This window comes from Pleurodeles waltl, chromosome 6 (assembly GCF_031143425.1).
Source record: "Pleurodeles waltl isolate 20211129_DDA chromosome 6, aPleWal1.hap1.20221129, whole genome shotgun sequence".
Taxonomy (NCBI): domain Eukaryota; kingdom Metazoa; phylum Chordata; class Amphibia; order Caudata; family Salamandridae; genus Pleurodeles; species Pleurodeles waltl.
The window spans coordinates 57,249,555-57,274,865 of NC_090445.1; the positions used below are offsets into that span (position 1 = coordinate 57,249,555).

Below are 25,311 nucleotides of genomic sequence, written 5' to 3' on the forward strand. Positions count from 1 at the left end.
GTACTGGCCAGGTTTCAGGAGATCCAGCTCCTGCAGGAGGAACAGTATTTGGGCTTCAGGGAGGAACTACGAACCATCAGTTCCGCCCTGGGCACCATTGTAGGGGCTCTGAATCTGGTAGTCACCACATTGCGGGACACTGTGACACCACAAAGGGCCCCTGACACTAGCATGGACCAAGATCTGCCTACCACTTCTGCCGGCGCTAGTGGACAGGAGGGCCCGCCACAGGACCAACAGGCCACCAGCACCCCACCCCCTGCAGAAGGAGAACCACCCCGCAAGCGGTCCCTGAGATCCAGGAAGAAGACAGAGTAAGATGCCAAGACTCCCGCCAGGAAAGGATACCTCCCTGATTGTTATCCCACTGTCCCACATTGTCACCCTGTCCATCCTAAAACTGCCCCAGCTCCACTTTCCACAGGCATTTGGACAATGCACCTGTGATACAAATAGTCTGGACTCTGCCATGGACATTCCTCCACCATCACCCCTCACCGATTTGCAACCACCCACCAATATAGAGCACTGTAATAAACACAGTTATTGCACAAAACAATCAGGAGTCTGGCTGTGATTTTGAACAAATGTATTAGACATTACTGTGCCAAAATGCTTATTTACATTGGGATGCCAACATACCAATGTCACACAGCTGTAGTCCATGGGGAAATAAAGCAGATGTCACACAGTGGGGCCCACATCTCTGAAATCGGAAGGGAAAGTCACAACTCAGTTACCATACACTGGGTGAAAAGGACAGACAGTAGAGAGGTAGTAGTGTTTAAGTATATGTAATATGCCGGTGTGTATTCTTACCTGTGTGTCATTGGAAATACTGCTGTATTACTGTGTTCCTGTTGTCTATGTCGTCTTCTTCGGCTTCCTCGTCTTCACTCTCCACAGGCTCCACAGCTGCTACAACACCACCATCTGGACCATCCTCCTGCAGAAAAGGCACCTGTCGTCGCAAAGCCAGGTTGTGAAGCATACAGCAGGCCACGATGATCTGGCACACCTTCTTTGGTGAGTAGAATAGGGATACACCTGTCATATGGAGGCAGCGGAACCTGGCCTTCAGGAGGCCGAAGGTCCGCTCGATCACCCTCCTAGTTCGCCCATGGGCCTCATTGTACCGTTCCTCTGCCCTTGTCCTGGGATTCCTCACTGGGGTCAGTAGCCATGACAGGTTGGGGTAACCAGAGTCACCAATTAGCCACACACGGTGCCTCCTCTGGAGTTGACCCATCACGTAAGGGATGCTGCTATTCCGCATGATGTACGCGTCATGCACTGAGCCAGGGAACTTGGGATTAATATGGGAGATGTACTGGTCTGCCAAACACACCATCTGCACATTCATCGAATGATAACTCTTCCTGTTTCTGTACACCTGTTCACTCCTGTGGGGGGGTACCAAAGCCACATGGGTCCCATCAATGGCACCTATGATGTTGGGGATATGTCCAAGGGCATAGAAATCACCCTTCACTGTAGGCAAATCCCCCACCTCAGGGAAAACGATGTAGATGCGCATGTGTTTCAGCAGGGCAGACAACACTCTGGACAACACCTTGGAAAACATAGGCTGGGACATCCCTGATGATATGGCCACTGTTGTTTGAAATGACCCACTTGCTAGGAAATGGAGCACTGACAGCACCTGCACTACAGGGGGATCCCTGTGGGTTGGCAGATTGGTGACATCAGGTCTGGATCCAGCTGGGCACACAGTTCATGAATAGTGGCTCGGTCAAGCCTGTATGTCAGTATGACATGTCTTTCCTCCATTGTCCACCAGCGGTCTGTACACCGGAGGATTCCTCCATCTCCTCGCATGTCCCAGCGGACGGTGCCTATGAAGGACAACAGCGAGCACAGAGTCAATCAACCCACAGGTACGTAACCACAGCTTGCACATAACACGATTCTCAATCCATTGAATGGTTTGTATGAGTGTTGATGCAAGGCCTAGGTATGAGTGAAGCAGTAAAAAGTAAGCCATGTGGGCCCCTGAAATGGCGGCTGCCTGACCTGTAAAGTGCGACTATGGGATGTGAGGTAAATGCGCTGGCGTGGCGCACCGTGGCGGTAGGCGGTCGAAGACCGCGGCGCAAAGCAGCATTGGTTAACATTGAACCCTATGGGTCTCAGGAGCCAATGACGATGTGCGCCGGCAGTCGCGGTACGCACCGCCGCGGCCGTGACCGCCATTTTCTATCTGCTAAATCACTCGATACCTGATCTTCGACAGGAGGACCTACACTGCAAGTGCTGCTGTGATCTCGGTCTGGAAGAGACAATGGTTCATGCGACTGGGGAAAGGGCCCCTGCCTTCACTGCTCAGGAGTTGGATAAACTTGTGGATGGGGTCCTCCCCCAGTACGCGCTACTCTACGGTCCTCCAGACAAACAGGTAAATACACTGGGAGCATGCTTTATGGGCTATGCCTGTGTTGAGTGGGGTGGATGAAAGATGGTGGGGAGGGGAGCGATTGAGGCATGCATCAAACGACGGTGAGAGCATTTGCCACATGGCAAGGGTAGGGATGGGGGGCCACTCACATTGAGGGTGCAGAAGGTGATGACTATTCTTCTCCCCCTGTACATTTGACATAGGTCAGCGCCCACCAGAAGATCGATATTTGGCGTGCCATCGCCAAGGACGTCCGGACCCTGGGGGTCCACCACAGACGGGGCACCCACTGCTGGAAGAGATGGGAGGACATCCGCCGCTGGAGCAGAAAGACGGAGGAGGCTCAGCTGGGGATGGCCTCCCAACGTGGGAGGGGTGCCAGTCGGACTTTGACCCCCCTGACGTCCCGGATCCTGGCGGTGGCCTACCCCGATTTGGATGGGCGCTTGAGGACATCACAGCAGACACAAGGGGGTGAGTACACTCTCATTCTGCTGACTTTGCGCGCAGTGGAGGTGTCTGGGTGGGGGAGGAGGGCTGTGGGTATCCCTAGGCCAGGGCGATTTCTGTAGGCTTGGCCCCTCCGTAAGGCATGGCCCTGTACCCCCGCCCCCCAGCTCTGTAGGGTGCCAAGTACAGCTATTCATGGCCCTGTGTCATCTATGTGTGCAGATGTCGTCCATAGGCTTGTAGGCCATGTCTCACGGATTGAGTAGTCGACCCCAAGTGTGCGGCGTAGTGCAGGGGGCTTTTGTGTCTGTCCTGTCCGCCAACGGTGTCACCAATGCATGCACTCAACATGTCTTTATTCTCCCCCCCACCTTTTTTGTGGTCTTCCTGTTCATGTGTGCATTAGCATCATCAGGCGGAGGAGAAGTGGCATCGGAGCACGAGGGAGCTGCATCCCACATGGCCATGGAGGGCCACGCAACGGACTCCGAATTCACCAGTGGGACGGAGGGGGAGGTGAGCTCCACAGCGGGGACTCGGGCAGACATCAGTGACACCGACTCGTCCTCTGAAGGGAGCTCCCTTGTGGTGGCGGCAACATCTGTGCCCCCCGCAACAACAGGTACAGCCGCCACCACCGCACCAGCACCGCCCTCCCAGCAGCCCCTCAGCGTTTGGCCCATGCCCGCTCACCCAGGAAGGTGGGCATCTCCTTTGCCCCAGGCACCTCAGGCCCTGCCCCAGTCACCCCTGCTGCCCTCAGTGAGGAGGTCATTGACCTCCTGAGGACGCTCACTGTTGGGCAGTCTATCATTTTGAATGCCATCCAGGGTGTAGAAATGTAGGTGCACCAGAGTAATGCATACCTGGAGGGCATTTATTCTGGTCAGGCTGCCCTTCAGCGATCGTTCCAGACTCTGGCCTCAGCACTGATGGCAGCCATTGTCCCTGTCTCTAGCCTCCCCCCTCCAACTTCCTCCACCCATACCCTATCACCTGTACCTCTGCCTATCCCAGACACACCATCAGACCAGCCTGCACACACCTCAACACCCAAGGGAAGCTCAGCCAGACATAAGCACCACACATCACACAGGCATTCACACAAGCAACATCCACATACAGACATACCAACACCCACTGCCTCCACTGTGTCCCCCTCCTCCTCGTCTCCCTCCTCCCTCCCTGTCACGTCTCCACTCACACCTGCATGCACAACATCTTCAGCCACTACGTCCCTCAGCAGCACACAAACCAGAACCCCCCGCACACGTGCAGTCACCACCCACACTGCCATTTACACGTCCCCTGTGTCCTCTCCCAGTGTGTCTGTGACCCCCTCTTCCAAGATACACAAACGCAGACAGCCACCCACCCAACAGCCATCCACCTCACGACAGCCTCCAGCCCAAGCACCTGCACCCAAAGACACCAGACTTACAACTCCTACAACCACAACCTCTTCCTCCACTACCATACCCACTACACCTACCCGTCCCACTGCTCCTAAAAAGCTTTTCCTGTCTAAACTCAACCTCTTTCCACCAACTCCCCCACCCCGTCCATGTCATAGGACTACAGTCAGCACCTCAGCCACAACAAAACCGGCCCCAGTCATCACAATCTGCCATGGACTGTGGAGTGCCCCACCCTCCAGGGCAGCCAGTTTGATGCGAAGCCAAGGCACGGGCAGCCCACCCTTGGAGAAACATCCCAAGATAGGCAGTGGCCGGCGCGAGAGGGTGAAAACACCAGGGACTAAAACCTCTACCATGGCTCCGGCAGGAAGTGTAGAGACAGCTGGCACACCGCCCAAGGTGGGGAAGGGCCACAGGCGATCAGGGAAGGCTGGGAAGGGCAGCACGCCCGACAGCACCGCCATCAGCCCAGCTGGCCAGGAGGGCCCCGCCAGCCCCATCCCAGGTGGGCAGGAGGCCACCAACAGCCCCGGCACAGCTGCCCAGGAGGGCCCCGCCAGCCACAGGACAGATGGGCAGGAGGGCCCCGCCAGCCACAGGACAGGTAAATGACCTCTCCGCCATGGCCGGAACCGCTGAACTGGGCCCTTCATCTCAAGTACCGCTGCACTGGGCACCGCCGTCTCAAGCACCGCTGAACTGGGCACCACCGTCTCAAGCACCGCTGAACAGGGCCCTTCATCTCAAGTACCGCTGCACTGGGCACCGCCGTCTCAAGCACCGCTGAACTGGGCACCGCCGTCTCAAGCACTGCTGAACAGGGCCCTTCATCTCAAGTACCGCTGCACTGGGCACCGCCATCTCAAGCACCGCTGCACTGGGCCCTTCATCTCATGCACCGCTGGCCCATGAGCGGCAGGGGCTGGCCCACATCTGTGTCGGGCAGGGCTGCACGAGGCACTCTGGGCACCAGGCCCCCTCCAGAACCAGTGGATACTGTTATCCACTTGTGAGACTGTGGCTTTTCACTCCCCAGGATGTAACAGTGGGCAGCCCACCCACTGTCTGGACTTGTGAGACTGTGGCTTTTCACTCCCCAGGATGTAACAGTGGGCAGCCCACCCACTGTCTGGACTTGTGAGACTGTGGCTTTGCACTCCCCAGGATGTAACAGTGGGCAGCCCACCCACTGTCTGGACTTGTGAGACTGTGGCTTTGCACTCCCCAGGATGTAACAGTGGGCAGCCCACCCACTGTCTGGACTTGTGAGACTGTGGCTTTGCACTCCCCACGATTGAACAGTTGCCATGGAGGCCCCTCGTGGATCTGGCGTCGTGCAATCATCTGGCTGAGGTGCCCCCCTTCCCTTCCCCCTGAGGTGCCTGTAGTTTTGCTATCTGATGCCCCTGCAGTGTTCTCTCCGTTGGAGTCAGGTATCCTGTGTGGGCTTTGCCCATGTGATTTGGGCCCAGTGGTCCACGAACAAAGCCTGCTACAATGCTCGGACTTGTACATTTATGTATATAAGAGTTTTTGATGTGTATATATATTTTTTTGGCAGTAATACAATATATTCCAATGTTTAGAATCATTTCCTTTTGTATTTGCATTCTTCTGGGGGGTTTGGGGGGTGTAACTCTGATGTGTTGCTATGCATTGATGTGTGTGTTGTAGTGGGTGAGGGTGAGGGTGGGTGTGTCGCGTATGTGTGTACCCGTAATATTTTCCCCTCACCCCTCCCCTGTGTCGTAGGTGCAGTACTCACCGTGTTCTTCTGCGCCGGTGTTCGTGCTCCTGGTAGAGGAGCAGAAAGACTATTGCTGGGAGTATGTGGAGTTCGGGTTCCATGCTGTCCTGATTCCTCGTGGGGTGTATGGAGGTGAGTGTTTTCCCTTCGAAATGGCTGTTTCCGCTGTGTTTTTATCGCCGGGGCTACCGCCCCGGAAAAGGTGGCGGATTGGTAGGTTGTGATACAGTGGACGGTACATTGGCTCCCGCCTGTCTGTTGGCGGTGACCGCCGCGCTTTTTGTTTGTACCGCCGTGGCGGGCAGTGTGTTAATGTGGCGTCTCTGTTGGCGGTTTCCACCAGGGTCTGAATTCCATTTTTCTCCCGCCAGACTGTTTAACACCGACCGCCAGGGTTGGAATGACCCCCTGAGTCTCTGATCTCTTCAGAGGTGCTGGTGCTGGTGTATCCTTCTTTTCCTCCAAAACAGTAACCTACCTCTGCATCCTGCAACCTTCAGTCACCGTTTGTAATGAATGCCACTGGGCCAGGAATCAGAAGTACGACAGGAGTGGGTGAGCCATCACCTTGCCTATTGGTGGACACTAGGCTGGTGATCCTTCCCACCCATTTAACAGGAGCAGCTGCTTAGCCCATATGGGAGACATCTTGCATTGGGCCAGGTCCATCTTCCCCTTGCTATTCTTCTCTCTATATAACTACTGGCACTGGCCATTTACCCTGCCCCTGTGAGAGCCCTGTGGGATTCCTATTTCTGGTGATATTGGACCGGTTTAGCTGTCAGAACCCTCCAAGCCCATTGATACAACTGCTGGTGACAGTTGTCCCATACCTCTACTAGCAACACACAAGCAACGTCTTTTTTTCGCGAGATAGTTGCCACTGGTCACGAAGGACCTTTGCCTACACTTGCCACACAAACAATGTCAATGGGTTACATTGGACTCTTTGATGGCAGATTTGAAAGGCTTAAAAGTTACTGTGGGCACGATGGGAGAATTCAACCCCTCCAAGCATCAGGAAATAAAAAGTTTACTTGCAGAACTTGCCTTTTTCAAATCACAAATGTACAGTGCAGAGCAATGTCTTATAGACTTGGTGGGCATATATGCTAATATCCCAGACTGGTGGCAATGAACTTTGAAACATATGGGTAAAGGTCCCTGACTTCGAAGATAGGAGCAGGAGCAATAATATCTGGATCCTAGGGCTTCTAAATTATGACAGAGGAGTGAATTTGATCACCTTTCTTTTAGACATTCCGCCTACATTAACTGGCATGAAATTTCATCTACCACTTGAATTCCAAAGGGCACATAGACTATGTTCCGGAACCCGGCCTTCAGTCCCACCCCTGGTGCCTGTCAGAGCCTGTCTATCATGCTATCAATTGTCAGGGCATTATTGCAGGCCTCTAAGTACTCTGGCCCATTTGACTATAAGGGTAGCATCATCTCTGTGGCAGTGGATTACTCCTATTGTACTAATATTCTCAGGCAACAATTATTGGCTCTTCTCCCTCAACTACAAAAAGTTGAACATTTGATACAGGCTCCTGGAATCCACTGTTATGATCATCATATTAGATGGTGTGATCCATGGATTCAATGACCCTGAGGAACTTGAGCAACTTCTTTTGGATATGGGTGATAAACAGTTGGTCATGAACCCACAGTGGTAGGAGGCCTTGCTGACACGTGGGGACCTTTGTCAGCAGCTCAATCTTCATATCAATGCACTAGCCAACCCTCGCTTTCCGAGCAATTCGGGGTTATGGGGGTCACATGTTTGAGTGTTTTTCTGTTTTAAATCTATAACTTGAAAGTTAACTATGATTTGCAATGTGTAATAAAGTATTGTGTCAAATTATATAAATATTTGAACAGGTATTTGAGGAAAACCATAGAGGCAAGGTGTGCATGGTTGAGATGCAGTGTGCACCATTTTTCTTCCTGTCGTGACAGTTAGTAATTACAGTCTTTGAAATTCCAAGAAGAGTCTGTGTGGTGATTTGAGTCTTGGGAGTGTTTTTGTTCACACCGCAACAGTTGGCGAGCCACTCTAGGAGATTCCTTTGCCCCCTACCTGATGTCTGGCTCCGCCTAGCCCCTGCTGCAGGGAAACCAGTAGGCACACTCTTGGTGAGGTAATCAGAAGCCAAGGTTAGAACTGAAATTCTGCCTGTGTACCAGGTGTTGGGAAGGTTCCAGGGACTGGAGTCTTTTTAAGGTGATGGCAAAGTGGATCACAATCCTGGTTTGAGTATAAGCGTATTCTTGGCACTGTTAAATGCATATGTAAAATGAGACATTATAGAATTTTATGTTAATGAAGATAAGATACAGCAGAGGTACAGCATGCAACTTTCTATCATTGTTATTAGAGGATTAGTTTAGTTTAGGTTATGAGTCTTACAATGGGCACAGCTACCCAGTGGGGTTTCCCGGCGCACAGCAGAAGATAGGTACAGTGTAGTGATCAGTTATTTTGAAAAAGCCAGGCCTTCACAAAAAGTCAGTAATAAATAACAGTTCTTCAGAGCTTCTGTAAAAGCATTCCACAGATTAGGACCGAGGTAAGAAAAGGAGCATCCTTTCATACGGGAAAGACAGAACCTTGGTACAGTGAACAAGGAAAGGTTGGAGGATCGAACAGCAGGTGTGGTCTGATACAGTTTCACCACTTTCTGAATGTAGTGTGAGCCTACCTTTTGTTTGATTTTGAACATATAACAGAGTGACTTAAACTCAATGCGTTTCATAACCTTAAGCTGGTAAAGTTCCTGGAGCAGGTGAGAAACCGAGGCTGATTTGGGTAGATGAAAGAGCAGTCTGGCAGCCGCACTTTGAACTATTTGTAGTTAGTGAAATGTTGTCTTATCAGTGCCTATATAGAATACATTTCCATAATCCACAACTTACAGTCCTCTGGGCTGTGAAGAGGAATTAGCCAGTTGACTTTTTTTAGCCGTCTGAGAACAGCAAAGTAGGTTGAAGTTGTTTTATTCACCTGCTGTTTCATGGTCAACTTGTCATCAATCTAGAAGCCCAGATTTAACTTTTGTGGATCAAGTAGGTAGGGCCCTTAGGGCTGCTGTCCAATGTCTAGTACCCCAGAGAGAGGTGTTCTTACCCAGAACCATGACCTCATTTCATCCCCATTGAGCTTGAGGGAGTTCTTATTCATCCAGCCAGAGATTTTGTTCAAGCCCAGGGTCAAAGCTGAAGGATCTTGGTTTTGGTCGAATTACAAGTCATCGCCATAAGTCTAGAGTTAGAAATGTGACTCTCACTGTTACCTGGTGTGATGGGTCTCCGTTTAATCTGGTTTGATGAGTAGTGTGGGATCAGCTGAAGAAAATGTACATGTACAGCAACAGACCAGACATCGGATCCCTCATAACTCTGTGCAACCAAAAGTGCAATACATCAATAGGATGAAAGGAAAATGGACCACGAAGGCAGGTCGTGGCTGGGTAGTGACAGGAGGTAATGTTGTACTGTTTTATGATGAAGTAAAGTAAGGGATGCTTTCTGACAGATAGGACAACCAAGACAACATAGCAGCACTGGAAACCAAGCCCTGGACCGAAATTCAAGCACACAATCCATTTTTGCATGAAAAAGCAAGACAAAGAGAAAAGTAAAAAAGAAATAGCAGAGAAAGCAGCAGGCAGTACCCACAGTGGCAGAACAATGTAAGGACACAGGGAAGTAACAGAGGTGGGTATGGAGAAGTAGGAAGAGGTAGGAAGGGATCAGGCATGTTATTATTGTCAGAGATTTGGGCATCTTATTAGAGACTGTAACATGCATTTCTTGTCAGTAATGCACAAGCCAGATGAGGAACCCACAGTGATGGTGTCTATCAATGACAAGAGAAATGCATACCTCATAAACACAGGAGCAAAAATCATGTATTAGAAAGGGAGGCCTTCCAATTTCCAACAGATCCATGGACAGACAGGGATTTTTCAGTGAAAATACAAGGGTTCCCTTTATCAAACCAGTGGAGATGGAAACACATTGCCGGCTGTCTACTGTTCTTACCAGCTGATCCAGCAAATTTGCTAAGAAGAGATCTGATGGCCAAATTGAACATGACCATTCATTTTCAGACAAGCGGTAGCATGAATTTTTCCACACCTGGCATTCCACTTTTCAAAATTCATGGCACTAATGGTAGATTCCGCCAGAAGAGACCTAATAGAGCAGGACCTGCTAAGGGAGGCTCAATTACCCAAGAGTTCCTCTTTAGACAACAAGGACATGAAACTGGGCTATCAGAAACTGAGGTGATATTACAGATAGAGACTTTGGAATTAACACCGACCTATGGTGCTCAAACAGCCAGCGACCATACTGATGTTCTGTGGGCATGTTTCTTCCTTGAGCCAAGAAAGATGGTTAGGGAGATACTGGATGATGAACTGTTTGATGATAACCCCAAGAAAAGAGTTATACTTTTTCAGGAAGACATACCCCTCAGAACTGTGTTAGAAGTCAGAACACCCACACCAAGCAGAGCGTTTGTCACAAGTACCAGATATCCTGTGGATTAGGGGCCCCCACGATATAGGCTTCATCTGCACTGCCACAGCATTCTGGATTACACGAAGGAAGGTGCCATCGTACCTAGGGCAGAGCAGTATCCCCTGTCCAGGGAGGAAGATGAGGGCATCACCCCCACTATACAGGCAGTACTAGAACAGGGAGTAATTTACCCTGGGGCACATCCTTGCAAAAGCCCCTATCTAGCCGATTACGAAGGGTAAGGGCAATACTTGGCGCATGGTTCAAGACCTTCACCCCTTGAATAACAGTGTTACCAGTAATTATGTGAGACAGTGGGTATTCAGTTATAGCACACTAATAGCCCCATTGTTATCTGCTACCAAACAGGCAAGGTATAGGGAGGCCAAGATAGCATGGACACCAGAAATGTAGGAAACCTTTAAAAAATTGAAAAATGAAATATCAAATGCTCCAGTTCTGGGAACTCCAGAATACACCAAGGAGTTTTATCTATTCTTTCACTGCAACGGTCAGGTGATGACAGCTGTCCTCACCCAGAAGAATCCGCTAGGGCACAAACCAATCACATACTTTAGTGAACTGCTGGAGTCAGTCATGAAAGGATACCATCCCTGGAAACAAGCTTTAACCACCGCAGCTTTTGCAGTACAGAAGAGCACAGCCATAGTAATGAGGGCACCTTTGACACTTTACACAAAACATGCTGTATTTGCTATCATTCAGAAGGCCGAGACCACTTTGACTGCTCATAGAGTGTTAGGGTATGATTTGATGGTAGCGAAATGTCATAAGGTGACATTTTTTCCCACCCAATATTAAACCCTGAGGAGGATGAGCACAACTGTGCAACACATAGGCCCTCATTATGACCTTGGCGGGCGGCTTCAGCCGGGTCAAGATCTGACCGCCGGGTGGCCGCGAATGAAGCCTCACTCCCGCCGCGGTCATTATGAGATCCCTGCCGGCCCAGCGGGGATCTCGGCCGCAACACAGGAGCCGGCTCCAAATGGAGCCGGTGGTGTTGCGGCCGTACAACGGGTGCAGTTGCACCCGTTGCGTTTTTCACTGTCTGCATAGCAGACAGTGAAAAGCTGCATGGGGCCCTATCAGGGGCCCCCAGGGGCCCCGCGACTCCCCATACCGCGAGCCTTTTTTCTGGCAGCTCAAACCGCCAGGAAAAGGCTGGCGGCGCAGCGCTGCCCAGGCGGATTATCACCGCCAGGGCAAATGTAGCGGGAAACCGCCGGCCCTGGAGGTGCGCCACGGTCAAAATACCCAAGATTGCACCGCCAACTTGTTGGCGGTGCAATCGCCAAAACAGCCCTGGCAGTCTTTGACCACCAGGGTTGTAATGACCCCCATAGTCCTTACCAATTCAGTCAAGCCACAGAGGATCCTATACCAGGTAGCATTGTTTGTTTTTTTGAAGGTTCCTCCACAATTGACCAACACATAGGAATCAGACACACAGGGGCAGCTGTAGTCATATCTCAGCAGCATGGTTCCTTTGACATACTACAGGTCATAGAACAATTGACATTACCTGCACACTATTCTGCTCAGGCAACCAAACTGACTGCATTCATAGCAGCCCTCAAGTCAGGAGCAGGAGAGGTTATCACCATATATTCAGATGCAGCATATATAACAACAACAATGAGCTCAAGCATAATGAGAAGAAGCAGGCAAGGGTTTCTTAAGTTGGATGGTAGTCCTGTGATGCATAGAAAACATTTAGACGGTCTAATAAAGGCACTTGCGCTACCACAGGTAGTGGCTGTTGTGAAATCTACAGCACACACAACTGGACAGGGTTTTGTGTTCTGGGATAACACACTAGCAGATAAGGTGATAGTTAATGATGCAGCAAGGTGTGCACCCTCAAAGGTGCCATCAGACCCGCAGCCTGTTCTGGTGGCTTAGACTAACTCACCAAAGGATTCAGAATCCAAGACTGCCACAGATAAAGACACATCTCATTAAACTGAGACAGCAAGGTTACACCTGAGAGAATTGAGGGAAGCTGTTTCTTTGCACGAAAAACAATTATGGGAAGATAGAGGATGCATCCAGCCGGGGGATGACTTAGTGCACAGATAATTATCTACGGGGCAACCAGTGATGCCACAAGCCCTCCTTACAATTTCCCTGGATCAGATTGATTTCCCAGCGCACACCTCTGAGGATTGTATGGCAACACCAACACAACAATACTAGTTTGTCCCCATTTTGCACAACATAGTTACCATGTATCTGCACAACTATATGGTCTGTCAGTAGTATTCTCCCAATCCCACTTTGAAGGTGATAAGCTCTACCATTCCACAGCCACAAGGACTCTTTAAAGCCCTTCATGTGGACATGATTGATAGATGCAGCAACTACAGGTACCGCATTGTGGTGGGCTGCATATTCTCAAGGTAGATGGAGGCAGGTTCATGCATCCATTGTGATGCCAAATTAGCAGCTACATTCCTAGTTTGGGAAAAAATTCTGCGATGGGGAATACCAGAAGGAATGAGATCCGACCATGGCAGTCATTTTTCCAATGCCATATTTGAACATATCACAGTACTATTAGGGATAGCACAAATTGTCCTCCCTTTACCACCTCCAAAGTAATGGAATAGTAGAGCACTTGAATAGCCTCTTGAAGAGCAAGATCAGCAATTCATGTGTTGCCCTAAATACAAAATGGTTGTACTGTCTACCTATAGCACTATTTTCCCCCAGAAATACACCAACATCAGACAATCACTTGACACCCCACCAATTAGTGACTGGGCAATCCATCAATGTCCCAGCCCCTGCCACTAGAAGTAAGTTTCAGGGAGAAAGTTTGTCCCAAGCACTGAATGTTGAAATGCAAATGTACATGTGTGAACTAATGAAATGTACATGGGTCATCTCCAGCAGGTAACCAAAGGAAAATTAAAGTGTGCCGAGGTCGACCTCCCAGAGGTGAAAATAAGAGATAAAGGCCCTCATTATGTCCCTGGCGGTGGCGGTAGTACCGCCAACAGGCTGGCGGTACATACCGCCACATCATGAGATTGGCAGGTTGGCTGCAGCCTACCTGCCAATTTACCATTCATACCACCATGGCGGTATGAGCCGCAGGCCGGGGATGTGAATCTCCAGCCTGGTGGCCAACAGAGTACTGCCCCTGGCATTCTGAGCCAGCCTAGTGCAATGTTTTCCATGGTATTAGCAATGCCACAAAAATCATGGCGGTAGGCCCTACCGGTGACAGGGAATTCTTTCCCTGTCACTGGCAGGTGGCTCCCCCAACCTTCCAACACTCACCTGAGATCCCCACCCCACTCCAGCCAAACTCAGCCCCCACCCACCTCCCATAGACACAAACCCCACAACATTCAGCTACACCCCTCACATCTCCCATACACACTAAGCCTCCCACCCCCACCGATTCCTCCACAAAGCCCCCCAACCCCATACACGCACACCGACGTGCACCATGCATACACCCATTCACTTACACTCATACATACACACATTTATACACATACTGGCATAAACGCATAGTTCCAGACATACACACACACACTGATGTACAACACGCAACACCACCCTCCCGCCCTCTTCTCCTCTGGCGGAGGATCACCTTACCTGCTCCGGGGAGGTCGTCCGGCAGGGAACGGGAAGGGTCGCTGCTGCCGCCAGCAGCGCCCGCCAGCAGAACACCCCCAGGCCATATCACAGGTCATGATACGGCTGGCGCGTTCAACTGGCGTGGCGGTGCTGGTGGTAGCAGGGTCAGCTTACCACCGTTTGCCAGTCTGATCACTGGCGGATTTCCTCCCTTATTGTGGCAGAAATCTGGCAGTGCTCATAATCTGGCGGATGGATGGTAGCCACGGTGACGGTAGTTTGGCGGCTGTCACGGCGGTTGTAGGCGGCTTTTACCCCCAATGTCTAAATGACCACCAAAGTCTTTATATGCAATTTTAACCGCCAATTGAAGGCAATAGGATATCCATCAGCATTATGACAGAGTAACACCTCTGCCAATATTTTCAATAGTTTCACTTCACCTTTTAGTCCACAATACATTTCCAATTTCCTGATGTATTTTGGGCCTCTCCTCAGTCTTCAGATGTTACCTAGATCAAGTCCTGGTGGTGGTTCCATGTTCACTAGCTTGGTTTTTGGATCCTTCGGCTTTTCTAAGACCTTTATTTGTGCATTCTGGACATTTCTTTTTCTTTGCTCCCACCTTAGGATTTTTAAGGTGAGCATAAAAGAGCATAATAGTTATTATGGTTAGAAACCCAGATACACTCCATTCCAGGCATTCCTATTGCCTGTCTTGGGTCTCCTGGTTTGCCTAGGCTTCCCTTTTCAAGTCCCAGTTCAGTCTCCCCTTCATTGGTGGTTCTGTGATTTCTTTCACCTGGTTTATTCCTTGCACATGGCTCTGGCCCTAAGCCTGTGCTCCTCCCCCGAGCATCCTGCTATTTCAGCCCTGTGTGCACAGAGTGCAGCAGATTGCAACTGATTTGGTTGTTGAGTCTCTGCAAGCTCTGTTGCATCCTTGTGTTTGTAGTACCTGGTTTGCTTTTGATTTAGTTTGTATCGCTTGTGTTTCGGTCTCATTTCTTCTGTGATTGTCACGTATCTATAGAAAACTCTGAGTACCTGGAATTGACAGACATTTAATCAAACATGGATGAAGCAGGTAATACTCTGAAAAACGATTTTGAAGAAATGCTCTAGACAAAAAGCACTGATCATTCAATTACCATTACGTCAATTGTGGAGGACAGTCAATTCGAGCTATATAAAAGGACTCCTCTCAAACAAGACCAGAAGGCATTTTATGCTGTGCAGTCCTCGGCTTGATGTTAAAAGTGTGTGTGGTAACAATCACAAAACCAGTAACATACTGTGCCACTTGACACAGAACCTTTAGAGTCATGGAAAGACTGCTATATTGGTTTAATGAGAAATGGACAGACAACAATGGTAACGTTCAATACATGATTTTCAACAGCTAGTACCCATTATATCATGTATATCAACTTGAAGACTATAATTCTAAGTTTCAAGTTTTTTCTATAAATTATATAAATTCTGTTACACTGGAAAAGCAAAATCAATACATGATGCTTTGTAACCACAGTTGAGTAAAATCACTGTGCTCAACCCTGGTTTATCTGAGCACCTCCCATGTCTTAGTATAACCCCATGTTCTCATGCCCATGCAGCGATTCAGTATACCTCAAGGGAATCAAAGGCCTTCCTTTAGAGTGTTGTGGCCTTTGGTATAGCTTATCCCTTGACCTGCTACTGTTGTCTTAATCCCATTTGACTGCTCATTATCCTAACCTCTCCACATCTCAGGATGACCCCATATTGTTATAGACATAGCTTCTGATAAAATTCTCTGTAGACTCTACCTGCTCAGTGGGACCCCAGGGCGTCCTAGCTTCTTCCTGTGCTTCAGTTTGACCCCAGGGTATCAGAGCCCGTCCTGTGGGTCAGCATGACCACAGTGAGCATAATCCCACAGGTGGCTCAGTATGACCCAAATTCATTGTCTTAACCACTTCCATGAAGCCTACATAGAGGGTGTAGAGTTTGGTACTATCGACTGGAATCAGTTCTACTCACTTGCATAGGTTTTCATGTATCTGCTCTCTGAAAGTAAGAAAAGAAAATTAATTTGTGAAATCAAATAAAACAATGGAGATCAGGTAAACACAAACATTAATATAATTAATTACCTTACCCAGTTCTACAGGAATTGTTTCTGTAATAAAAAATAAATTTTGTATTAGACCCCAAACAATTTTAGACAATTCTTAACTGTATCTCTACTACTTGAAACAACCTGTGAATCCTTCTCAACTCACTCTCTCCAACCTTACTCCGACTTTACTCCACATCTGTACCACTGTCATATCTGTATCTCATTTACAGTCTGATTTAGAACTTAGCAGACAGGGTACTCCGTCACAACGGTGAAGGATATCCCATCTGCTGAAATATAAATACCATTGAAGATAATGGGATTTAGATTTCATACGTAACTTTTTCCTTCGCACTTTATTCCATTCCATCTTTCACCCCAATACTACGTCCCTCCTTCAGTGTTCCTACTTTTACCCTCCACCTCTCGCACCACTCAACCTTCAGTCCACTTTCCTTCGAACCACTAAGCCCACTCACCCATGTTCCAGCCTCATTCCTTCTGGGATTGTTATTACTCCTAGTCTTGTCTGTACTGTTACTGTGTCTGTGTTCTACTTGCCTTATGCCTTAGTGTTCCATTCCTGAAGCTGACCTGTATTCCAGTCCTGCTCCTGACCTTAATTCTAATCCTGTTTTCCTGTTCCTGTTTTTTGTTCCTTGACCTGTTTCCTATTATCCTGTCTTGTGGGTATATTGTCATTTTGATTGCCTTAGCTTCGAAGGGTGCCAGTTAAACTCCAAGACTTGTCTAGCACTGTGTCACTAGGTGGAGTCCAAGTCTGGGGACAGCACCCTAAACAAGGAAGCCTCTATCAAAAGGGCTTCCTGAAGAAGCATAGGAACACCCAGTACGCTTTTGGATTTCTATCTTGGATGCTGAGAGAGTCTTTGTATCAATGGCTGGAGTCTAGGTCCAGGACAATAACCTGGTTATGCTTGCTGGAGCTCTATATAGGGTCTTCATATGACTTGTCATACCAGATATGTCTGTGGGACCTCTCAGCACAAATGGCATTCAGTTGGACACACGGAGGGCAGCCTTGAGTTGGTAGTTGAACATATAGTGACTGCACAACAGACCTGCATGGTGTCCTCCAGAGGTTCTAAGGCAATCATCACTGGACCATTTATTCTCCAGAGAAGCTGAAACCTTGTCTTAATGGATGGAAACCAGGTCCGGGGTATGTGCCCAGACATGCAGACAGCCTCCTTGAGTTCTAACACAGGAGGAACACAGGAGGAGCATAGGTGTTCCCTATGAACGGATCAGCACTTTGGGCCAGTTGATAGGCCCCAGTTCATAGGTACTATCCTAGAAGAATCCCTGAGGTCCATCTTGTCCTGGTATCCCCTATCAGCCCAAGAAAACCAGGGCAACTCATACCAGGCCAAATTAGCCCTTGCCACTTGTAGGCCCAGAAGTCGGAATGATTTGTCACCTTGAAAGTCACTCTGGGCCCACAGCTAACATATAAACAGTCTTTTTTGTCAGATTACAGAAAGAAGCTGAAGTTGACGGCAAGTAACATAACTCTGAATTCCACCACACCATTGTGCTGAGGCAGTCCACATCACACTGATGCAACCTGTATTATTGTTATGTTCAATGACTTAGTTACAATGTTAGAAACAGACTACAGTATGGAACTCTTGATTTCAAAGAGTAAAGTGGGAAACCTGTCCTTTTGAAAAGACTATCTCTGCACTTAAGAAAATACATCTCCAACTTTATCAAATGTGACCAAGACAGATTTATAAAAGACAGATATGCAATCACACAATCTATTCTAATCTTGCTGAAAGGATATCTAAGGTGAGCATAATAGATATTGTAGTTAGAAACCCAGATAGTCAAATATGGACAAGCTTATGACAGGCAAGGAATTAGTTGAATTAGGTTAGAAATACTGAAACACAGTGATCTAAACTGTCTATTAGGTTGAGGCGCTGCTGAAGAAAAACCGTCCTAATTTGTTAAAAAAGAAAAGGTGTTGATACAGAGGTCTTTAAATTAGATGTGCTTGGCCTTAGCGAGACAATTGAAAGTGTTCATATGTTGGGAAATAGAAGAACAACTAAATAAGCCAAGACAGAGACCTAGTGCTGTGTTTCGAACCAGTTACAGATGCTGCATAGAATATTCCTAGAGACCTAGATTTAATGAGTTACAATAGTTCATGCATGAGAGGCTAAGCATTCAGACTGAGCATTGCCTGCATTTATGACCTAAGAAGGGCATAGTTTAGAAGATAAAAAGAATAAGAAAAAACGTAGAGGTGATCTTTTTGACCTACTCCTTGAATGAAAGTTAGCAATGACTTCCAGATTACAGGCAGAAGCTGAAGGTGATGGCGAAGAACCTAACTCTGAGGGCCTAACTCTGAGGGCCACCATGTCAATCTCCATACAGATGGGCCAACAGCAAAAGTCAAAACCTCGGTCTAATCACTGCAACAACAACAAATGAATACCTATCCAATGGCCATCACTACCACAAAGTTGTAGAAATTAGACTGGACCCAAATAATACATTAATGAGAATCCAAAACTAGAATTAAGGAACTAGAGGAATCACAAAAAGATAAAAACAACTATTTGGAGTGAGGGGTGATTGCTGAGGGACAGAGGATGAAAAGAGGAAAGATTAGGAGATAACTTAATTTCTTATTATCTGTCCATCAGAAGGGATTATAGCAAAGCCAGAGCTTGTCTTTAGATATTAAACTGAAATAAGAGGTGGGATAAAGCACATCAGAAACTTTGCACTAAGACCCAATGAATCCATGCATACTTTTCTTTTAGGAGAGGAAGTATCAGGGATTTCCTGGAGTCCAGAGGATAGGAGGCTGTGGCCAAATGTATTAAGTAGGTCAGTAATGACTAGGCAAGGATATTAGAGATAGAATGAACAATGCAAGGATCTAGTGAGGTACCCATTTTATTAGTTTTATTTCAGAACAATGTAGACACATTTGCAAAGAGCACCATATCCAATCACCTGTTCTTAGTGGCACCAGATCGTAGAGCATATGGAGATGACTAATAAGCCCTAGCAAAGAATAAGGTGGTGTTCTTATTTTTCCCTGAAAACAAGATAGGCTTGCAGAGGTCAGCTGAGGGCTGAACAGTATTATTACAAACACCAGGATTAGATAATAATATTCAAATACAAAATTATTAGCTGCCTCAAAAAGAATGCCTGGTAAATAATATCCATTGAAGCTGAGAAAGCATCTTTCTCTTTTACATGAGTACAAACAGGTTTTCTGTTTTGTAAATAACTAGATTCTTTGAGACTATCATTATATATTGGTACTCCACACGGTTACCCTCTTTCTCTAATGTTATTCATCTTCACCTTTGAACTAAGTTATATAGTCGCTGTATCCCAGGTGTCCCACTAACACATTGTAAGCGGCCATCAAGCTAATCTCCTGTTCTCCATATATGTTAATCCTGACCTTTTCTGAACTTGAAAGATGGATGGCTTGAAGACTGTATGCCCAAGTATTGGACCATCAGTAACAAGATCTTTTCCAATAATCTGAACGGTGCTCCTCTCCCCCAAAAAATATATCCCTGGAGTTTTGTACTGGGATCTAGTATTTGTGGGTACTGTTGATGAATGGAAAAAACAGTTGGGGAGATACAGAAAGGTGGCCAGCTCCCAGGATCAGGAAAAAGAGGATCTTTCCAAGCCATAATATCCTTCCAAGAGTTTAAGGACCTGATTTAAAGTTTGGCGAAGGGGTCACTCTGTCACAACGGTGACATATATCCCGTCTGCTTATAACCTATGGGATTTGTGTTTCAGCAGATGGGATATCCATCACCATTGTGATGGAGTAAACCATCCACCAACTCTAAACCAGGCCCTAAGTTTTGGAGCTGGCCAAAATGAACGCAGCAACACACCTCATACTATTGTGAATCATCTACTAATATCGGAGTGGAAAGTGCTCCAGTTACCAGTGTAATCAATGGCCTCACTTAAGAACATAAAATAAAGATTGCAATTTCCAGATTTTGGCCAATCTAATTGAATGGCAGATTGTCTTACCAGCTTGAGAATAGAGCAAAGAGCAAACCTAAGGTGTAATCCAGTCAAGTGTAAGCATTTCCTGGAGAGCTAACCCTTCTTTCCCACCTAATACTCTGGAGAAGGTGTATGATGTTTATCAGCCTGACTCTTAAATGTTGGCATTAATTTCAAATATGTTAATAAACCCCTCTCTCAACTTCCTTGAGGAATGTGACGAGGTGCATTATAGCAGGAACAGATCTATGAGAGAGAGGGCCATGAAAAGTTTGAGGACTGACACCAGAAGAGCAACTGAGCAATAGAAAAGAGAGATTCAATTGGACAGTGTAAGGAGTTGCTGTATGCAGACCCTGTGAGGGAGATCCAATTACTCCATTCTCTTGGGCGTTCCATTAAGAAGCAGCAAAAGCATTGTTCTAGTGCATGGTTCAGATTGAGGTCTATCGATCTCTGTTTGGATAATAGAGTGTAACTGAAAATGTTTGTTCCTGTGACTTTCATTAGCTCTTTCCAGGAATGTGCAATGAATTGCACCTCTCGATCTGAAATAATAATATCTGGTAAACTGTGGAACTTGAATTAAGAAAATTGTGAGCCAGTTCTAAAGCAATTTGTAGCAGTTTGAGGGGTGTAAAATCATCCATTTTGGTGAAATAACCCACCACTACTGTGAAGTGTTAAGCTCTGTAACAAGTTCAACAATAAAATCCATAAAAGTTATTTTCGATGGGTTGTGGTGGATGTTAGTAGATACAGCAGGATGGTATTTGCATCATAAAGATCGGTTGTGCAAAGTACAAGCTACACTCAAGTGGATGGACTTTTTAGTCCCGGGCTGAGGTTTAACATTAACAAATCAACAATATATCAATGGTAGTAAACCTCGTAAGGCTCCATGGAATGTCAGTAGTAGAGTTGTAAACCATGAAGGTGTATGATCTGATTAGTAAAGTTCCAAACTCAAATTGTTCAAATTAGTCATAAAACAATGATCATCTCATCAATGTGGTGGTCTGAGTGATTCCAAATAACAAAAATCAAGACAAACTAGTTAAAGTTGTCAGTAGTAAACCCCCGAAGGAAAATTCCTTAACATGTTAAGCTAAAAGAAGACCAGGAAATGTGAGGGTAAAGTCACAAGCGGAGTAAGTAATCAAAGCCTCTGAAAGGCAAAATCAAATGAAGATTCAGTCAAGTAAGTGAGAATGGACTTTTTCCAGAGTCTAACTATTTGAGCAGGAGCAAAAGTGACTGCTTAATGTGAAGAGAGTGTTATGTAATGTCATGTTATCAGGATTTGTAAAGCACCTGAGGGGTATCCGTGCGCTAAAGCAGTTGTGAATATCGTCTGCTGGATCTTAGTTGAAGAGCCAGGTCTTTATGTTCTTGCTTATTTCTAGAAGCGAGAAGAAGGCCCTTTAGTATAGATGGAGGAAGTTCCATGTTTTTGAGTTAAAGCTAATCCTCCTGTTCTGCTTTTGCAGATTCAGGGTGTGTGCAAGAGAGAGAGAGGCGGAGCATAGGTATCTGGTACGCTGGTAGAAGTGGAGGTGGCAGTTGAGGTATGCTAGTCTAATGTTGTGCAGTGCCTTCTATCTGTGTGTGAGCAGTTTGAATCAGCAGCCAGTGGAGATCTCCGAGGTGAGACGTAATGTGGGTATGCCAACAGAAATCCAGGATGAGTCAAACAGAGGCATTCTGATGGCCTGAAGACAGTGGAGTAGGAGATTGGAGATTCCAGCAAAGAGTGCATTTTCATAGTCAAGTCTGCTGGAAATTAGGGCTTGAGTAACTGTACATCTGGTGCTCTTGGTAATCCATCTGAAGATTTGTTTGAAGATACACAGCATGTGGAAGCAAGAGGAGCTAACTGTGCTCACCTGTGCGGCCATGTTAAGTTTGTCATCTAATGTAATCCCCAGGTTATGTGCGTGTTTGGCAGATGATGGAGTTGGACTGAGCTCTGACGTTTACCAGGTGGAGACCCAGGAGGAGTTCTTGTTCCCAAAGATCAGAATTTATGTCTTATCCATGTTGAGTTTCAAGCAGTTAGTTCTCATCCATTCTGATAAGTGGATTATGAATTTGAGGAAGTTGGATCTGGTCTTGTGGGGCTTTTCTGACATAGAGAGGATGAGCTGGATGTCATTGTTGTACGAGATAATGGAAAAGCAGTGAGATCTGATGACGTCAGCGAGTGGTGCCATGCAAATGTTGAACAGGGTTGGGCTGAGGTATTACCCTTCAGGAACTCTGCAGATCAGGTCCTTGGGTTCCAATTTGTATGGGAGAGTCTAATTTGCTGTGTTCTCCTTGTGAAGAAGGAGAATATCCATTTGAGGACTTGGTCTTGGATGCTTGCAGGGTGTAATCTTTTGCTGAGGTTGGAGTGTGACATGGTGTTGAATGCTGCTGAGAGGTCCAGCAGTATGAGGGCAGTGGTTTCTCCTCAGGCCTAGAAGGGTGCAGAGCTCATCTGTGGTGCAATCAGTGCTGTCTCTATATTGTGGTTGCTAAAAAGCCAGATAGGGAGTGGTCAAGAAGATTGCGGAGTTCCAGGTGGTTGGTGAGTTGCTGGTTCTTTGTTTTCTCTATCACCTTTATTGGGCATGGTTGTAGGAAGATGGGTCAGAAATTTCTAAGGACGGCTGTGACTGCAATATACGTCCACTCCTCTGGGAAAGTTGCAGACTCGAAGGAGGAGTTGGCGAAGAAATGGGTGGTTGAAGTGGGTGAAGAATTTGCTGGTCACGGTCCCCCTAATTTGTAGATATGGTGTGGACCCAAAGTGAATGGTCTTTATGGCTGAGGTAATGTTATCCTCATGAGTGTTTTCCAGTTGGTTAGGTTTCTTTTCGAGTGGAAGGTGTACAGTTTGCTGATGAAGTTCTCAGGCTTAAGTTGCTTTTTGAAGTTATTGTACATCTTCTCAATTTTGTTGCTGAAGTAATTTGAAAGGTCGTCCCAGATTTCCTGGGAAGGGGTAATAAAGTTGGTTAAGGTATTGAGGTTGGTGAATTCCTTGATTATGGAAAATATCTCTTGGCTATTGCTGGAACTGGCTTCACTCCCATCCAAGATGGAGCTTCTCTTCGTAACTCTCAGGACAAGGTGATCTGGAGCTTGCATTGTTGTTCGTCCTATTCTACCTTTCCAGCTGTTTACAGAATCTTTTGGAGTCCCAGAGTTCTTCTGTATAACAAGAGACCCAGTTGTTTGTTCTGCAATGTGTATGAGTTTTGATGGGTGCAAAAACGTCTGTGCAGTTGAAAAGCCATTGGTTGAAGTTGGTGATGTCCTCAGCTAGGTTGTTGGTGGTGTTGGGTTGGTTTGTTTTGAGTGTAGCACAAGCTGGGTTGGGTCGTGTTGATGGGACCTTTGGTTTGTGTCGTGGTGATATTGAAATGGCTAATGTTGTGGTCAGTCCATGTGGTAGTGAGGCAGAGGGGTATTTCCAGAGGTGAAGTTTGTATCTAAAGTGTGTCCTGCATTGTGTGTAGGATCTGTGACGAGTTGGGCAAGTCTTATATTATATAGACTCTTGAGAAAATTGGAGGAGCAATGGTCAGAGGGGTCTTCAAGGGGGAAGTTGAGGTCACTGAGAAGAAGGAAGTCTTTGGAGTTGATGGTGGGGGGTGAAGTCTGATATGGGATTTTTAACGTTGCCTTAAGGGCCAGGGGGTCTGTAAGCTAGAATGCCCTTCACCGTACTGCTGCATGCTTGCAGGTTAAAGTCCATGTCCTCCATGAAAGGGGTGTCCAGGACAGTGGTGGCTGTGTATTTAAGGGTATCTTTGTAGATGATGGTAAGACCTCCGCCGGGTTTGTGGAGGAGGTCCTGGCGTGCCATTTTGTATCTTGCTTGTATCTTGTTATGAGCTGAGGTGGGGTTCATCCAGTTTTCTATTAGATAGAGGAGGTCTGGTGTGCTGTTGTTGAGAGGTCATGGATTTCGATGGTGTGTTTTTTGATAGAACAGGTATTTAGGCACATGAATGTAGGGGTATGCTGAAGATCAGGCGTTGTGTTGGTTGAGGTGAGGTTGTGAGATGGTGAGGTGGGAGTCTGAGTGAAGTGTGTGGTGTTGCAAGTGAGGTGACAGTGGAATCAGGAGAAGCGTCCTGCTGTGCTGTGAGGTGAGGTGTCAGTGAGTGGAAGGGCATCCAGGGTAGAGCGTGTGGAGGGTTGCTGCAGAGTGGAGGTGGTGGATGATCCGACCAGAGGGCATGGTCCAGGCGTGGACAGGTGCAGATGAGGGCAAACAGGTATGCAATCAGCATGACTAATGTGAAGATTAGTATATGTTATGCAAAATGAAAAATAGTGACAAAGCATCACCAATTGTGCCTCCCTACCAGCATGTTGACCATCAATGCGGAGGTGGGCTTCTCCTACGCTGTCAATACAGGATACAGCAATCCTTCATTAAAGCCCAGACGGGGTACAGTCAGGAGGAGCACTTCAGTGAGGACATTATCCTGAACCTCCTCTGTTGGTAGCTGCAGCTCCTGTATATCTTCAGCTTTCTTGACCACAGAATGGAATGACATTACCTCTGGGGTGAAATGTCCTGCTGGGTATTCCATGTTCATGTCGGGGCCAGTGTCCAATCCACTGGATGATTAAAGGTCTGCCAGTTTGCCACCACCATAAGCTTAAAGATAGAGGCAATCAAAATCAGAGCCAAAAAATAATGGATTCTCTGTCTGTACCCTTCTTCCTCCAGCTGTCTCTAGCTCTCTCTTCTTGATCTGTTCTCCAGAACAGGTATACAGAGGAGTCACTGTTGGATCCGTAACTGGCATGGTAGGAGGCAATAGTGGTGGAAAAGGTGACTTCTGTGAATGACTTGTCCTTTTGTTCTTTAATAGTTTTAGGCTGAATGTTGTGACAGCCTTTTGCTCTTTAATAGTTTTGGGGTGAATGTTCTGACACCAGAAGAGCAACTGAGCAATAGAAAAGAGAGATTCCATTGGACAGTGTAAGG

General features: G+C 47.1%; 1 protein-coding gene across 1 annotated transcript in view; it reads right to left on the bottom strand.

Moving 5' to 3' along the window:
- Positions 1-25,311, bottom strand: part of LOC138299189 (E3 ubiquitin-protein ligase TRIM39-like) — a 180,813-nt gene that overhangs the window by 29,180 nt on the left and 126,322 nt on the right. Inside the window, exons 6-7 of the mRNA XM_069237286.1 lie at positions 16,320-16,340; positions 16,202-16,228 (exon numbers count right to left, since the gene is read on the bottom strand). Coding sequence (XP_069093387.1) covers positions 16,202-16,228; positions 16,320-16,340 — 48 coding nt within the window. The remainder of the gene's footprint in view (positions 1-16,201; positions 16,229-16,319; positions 16,341-25,311) is intronic.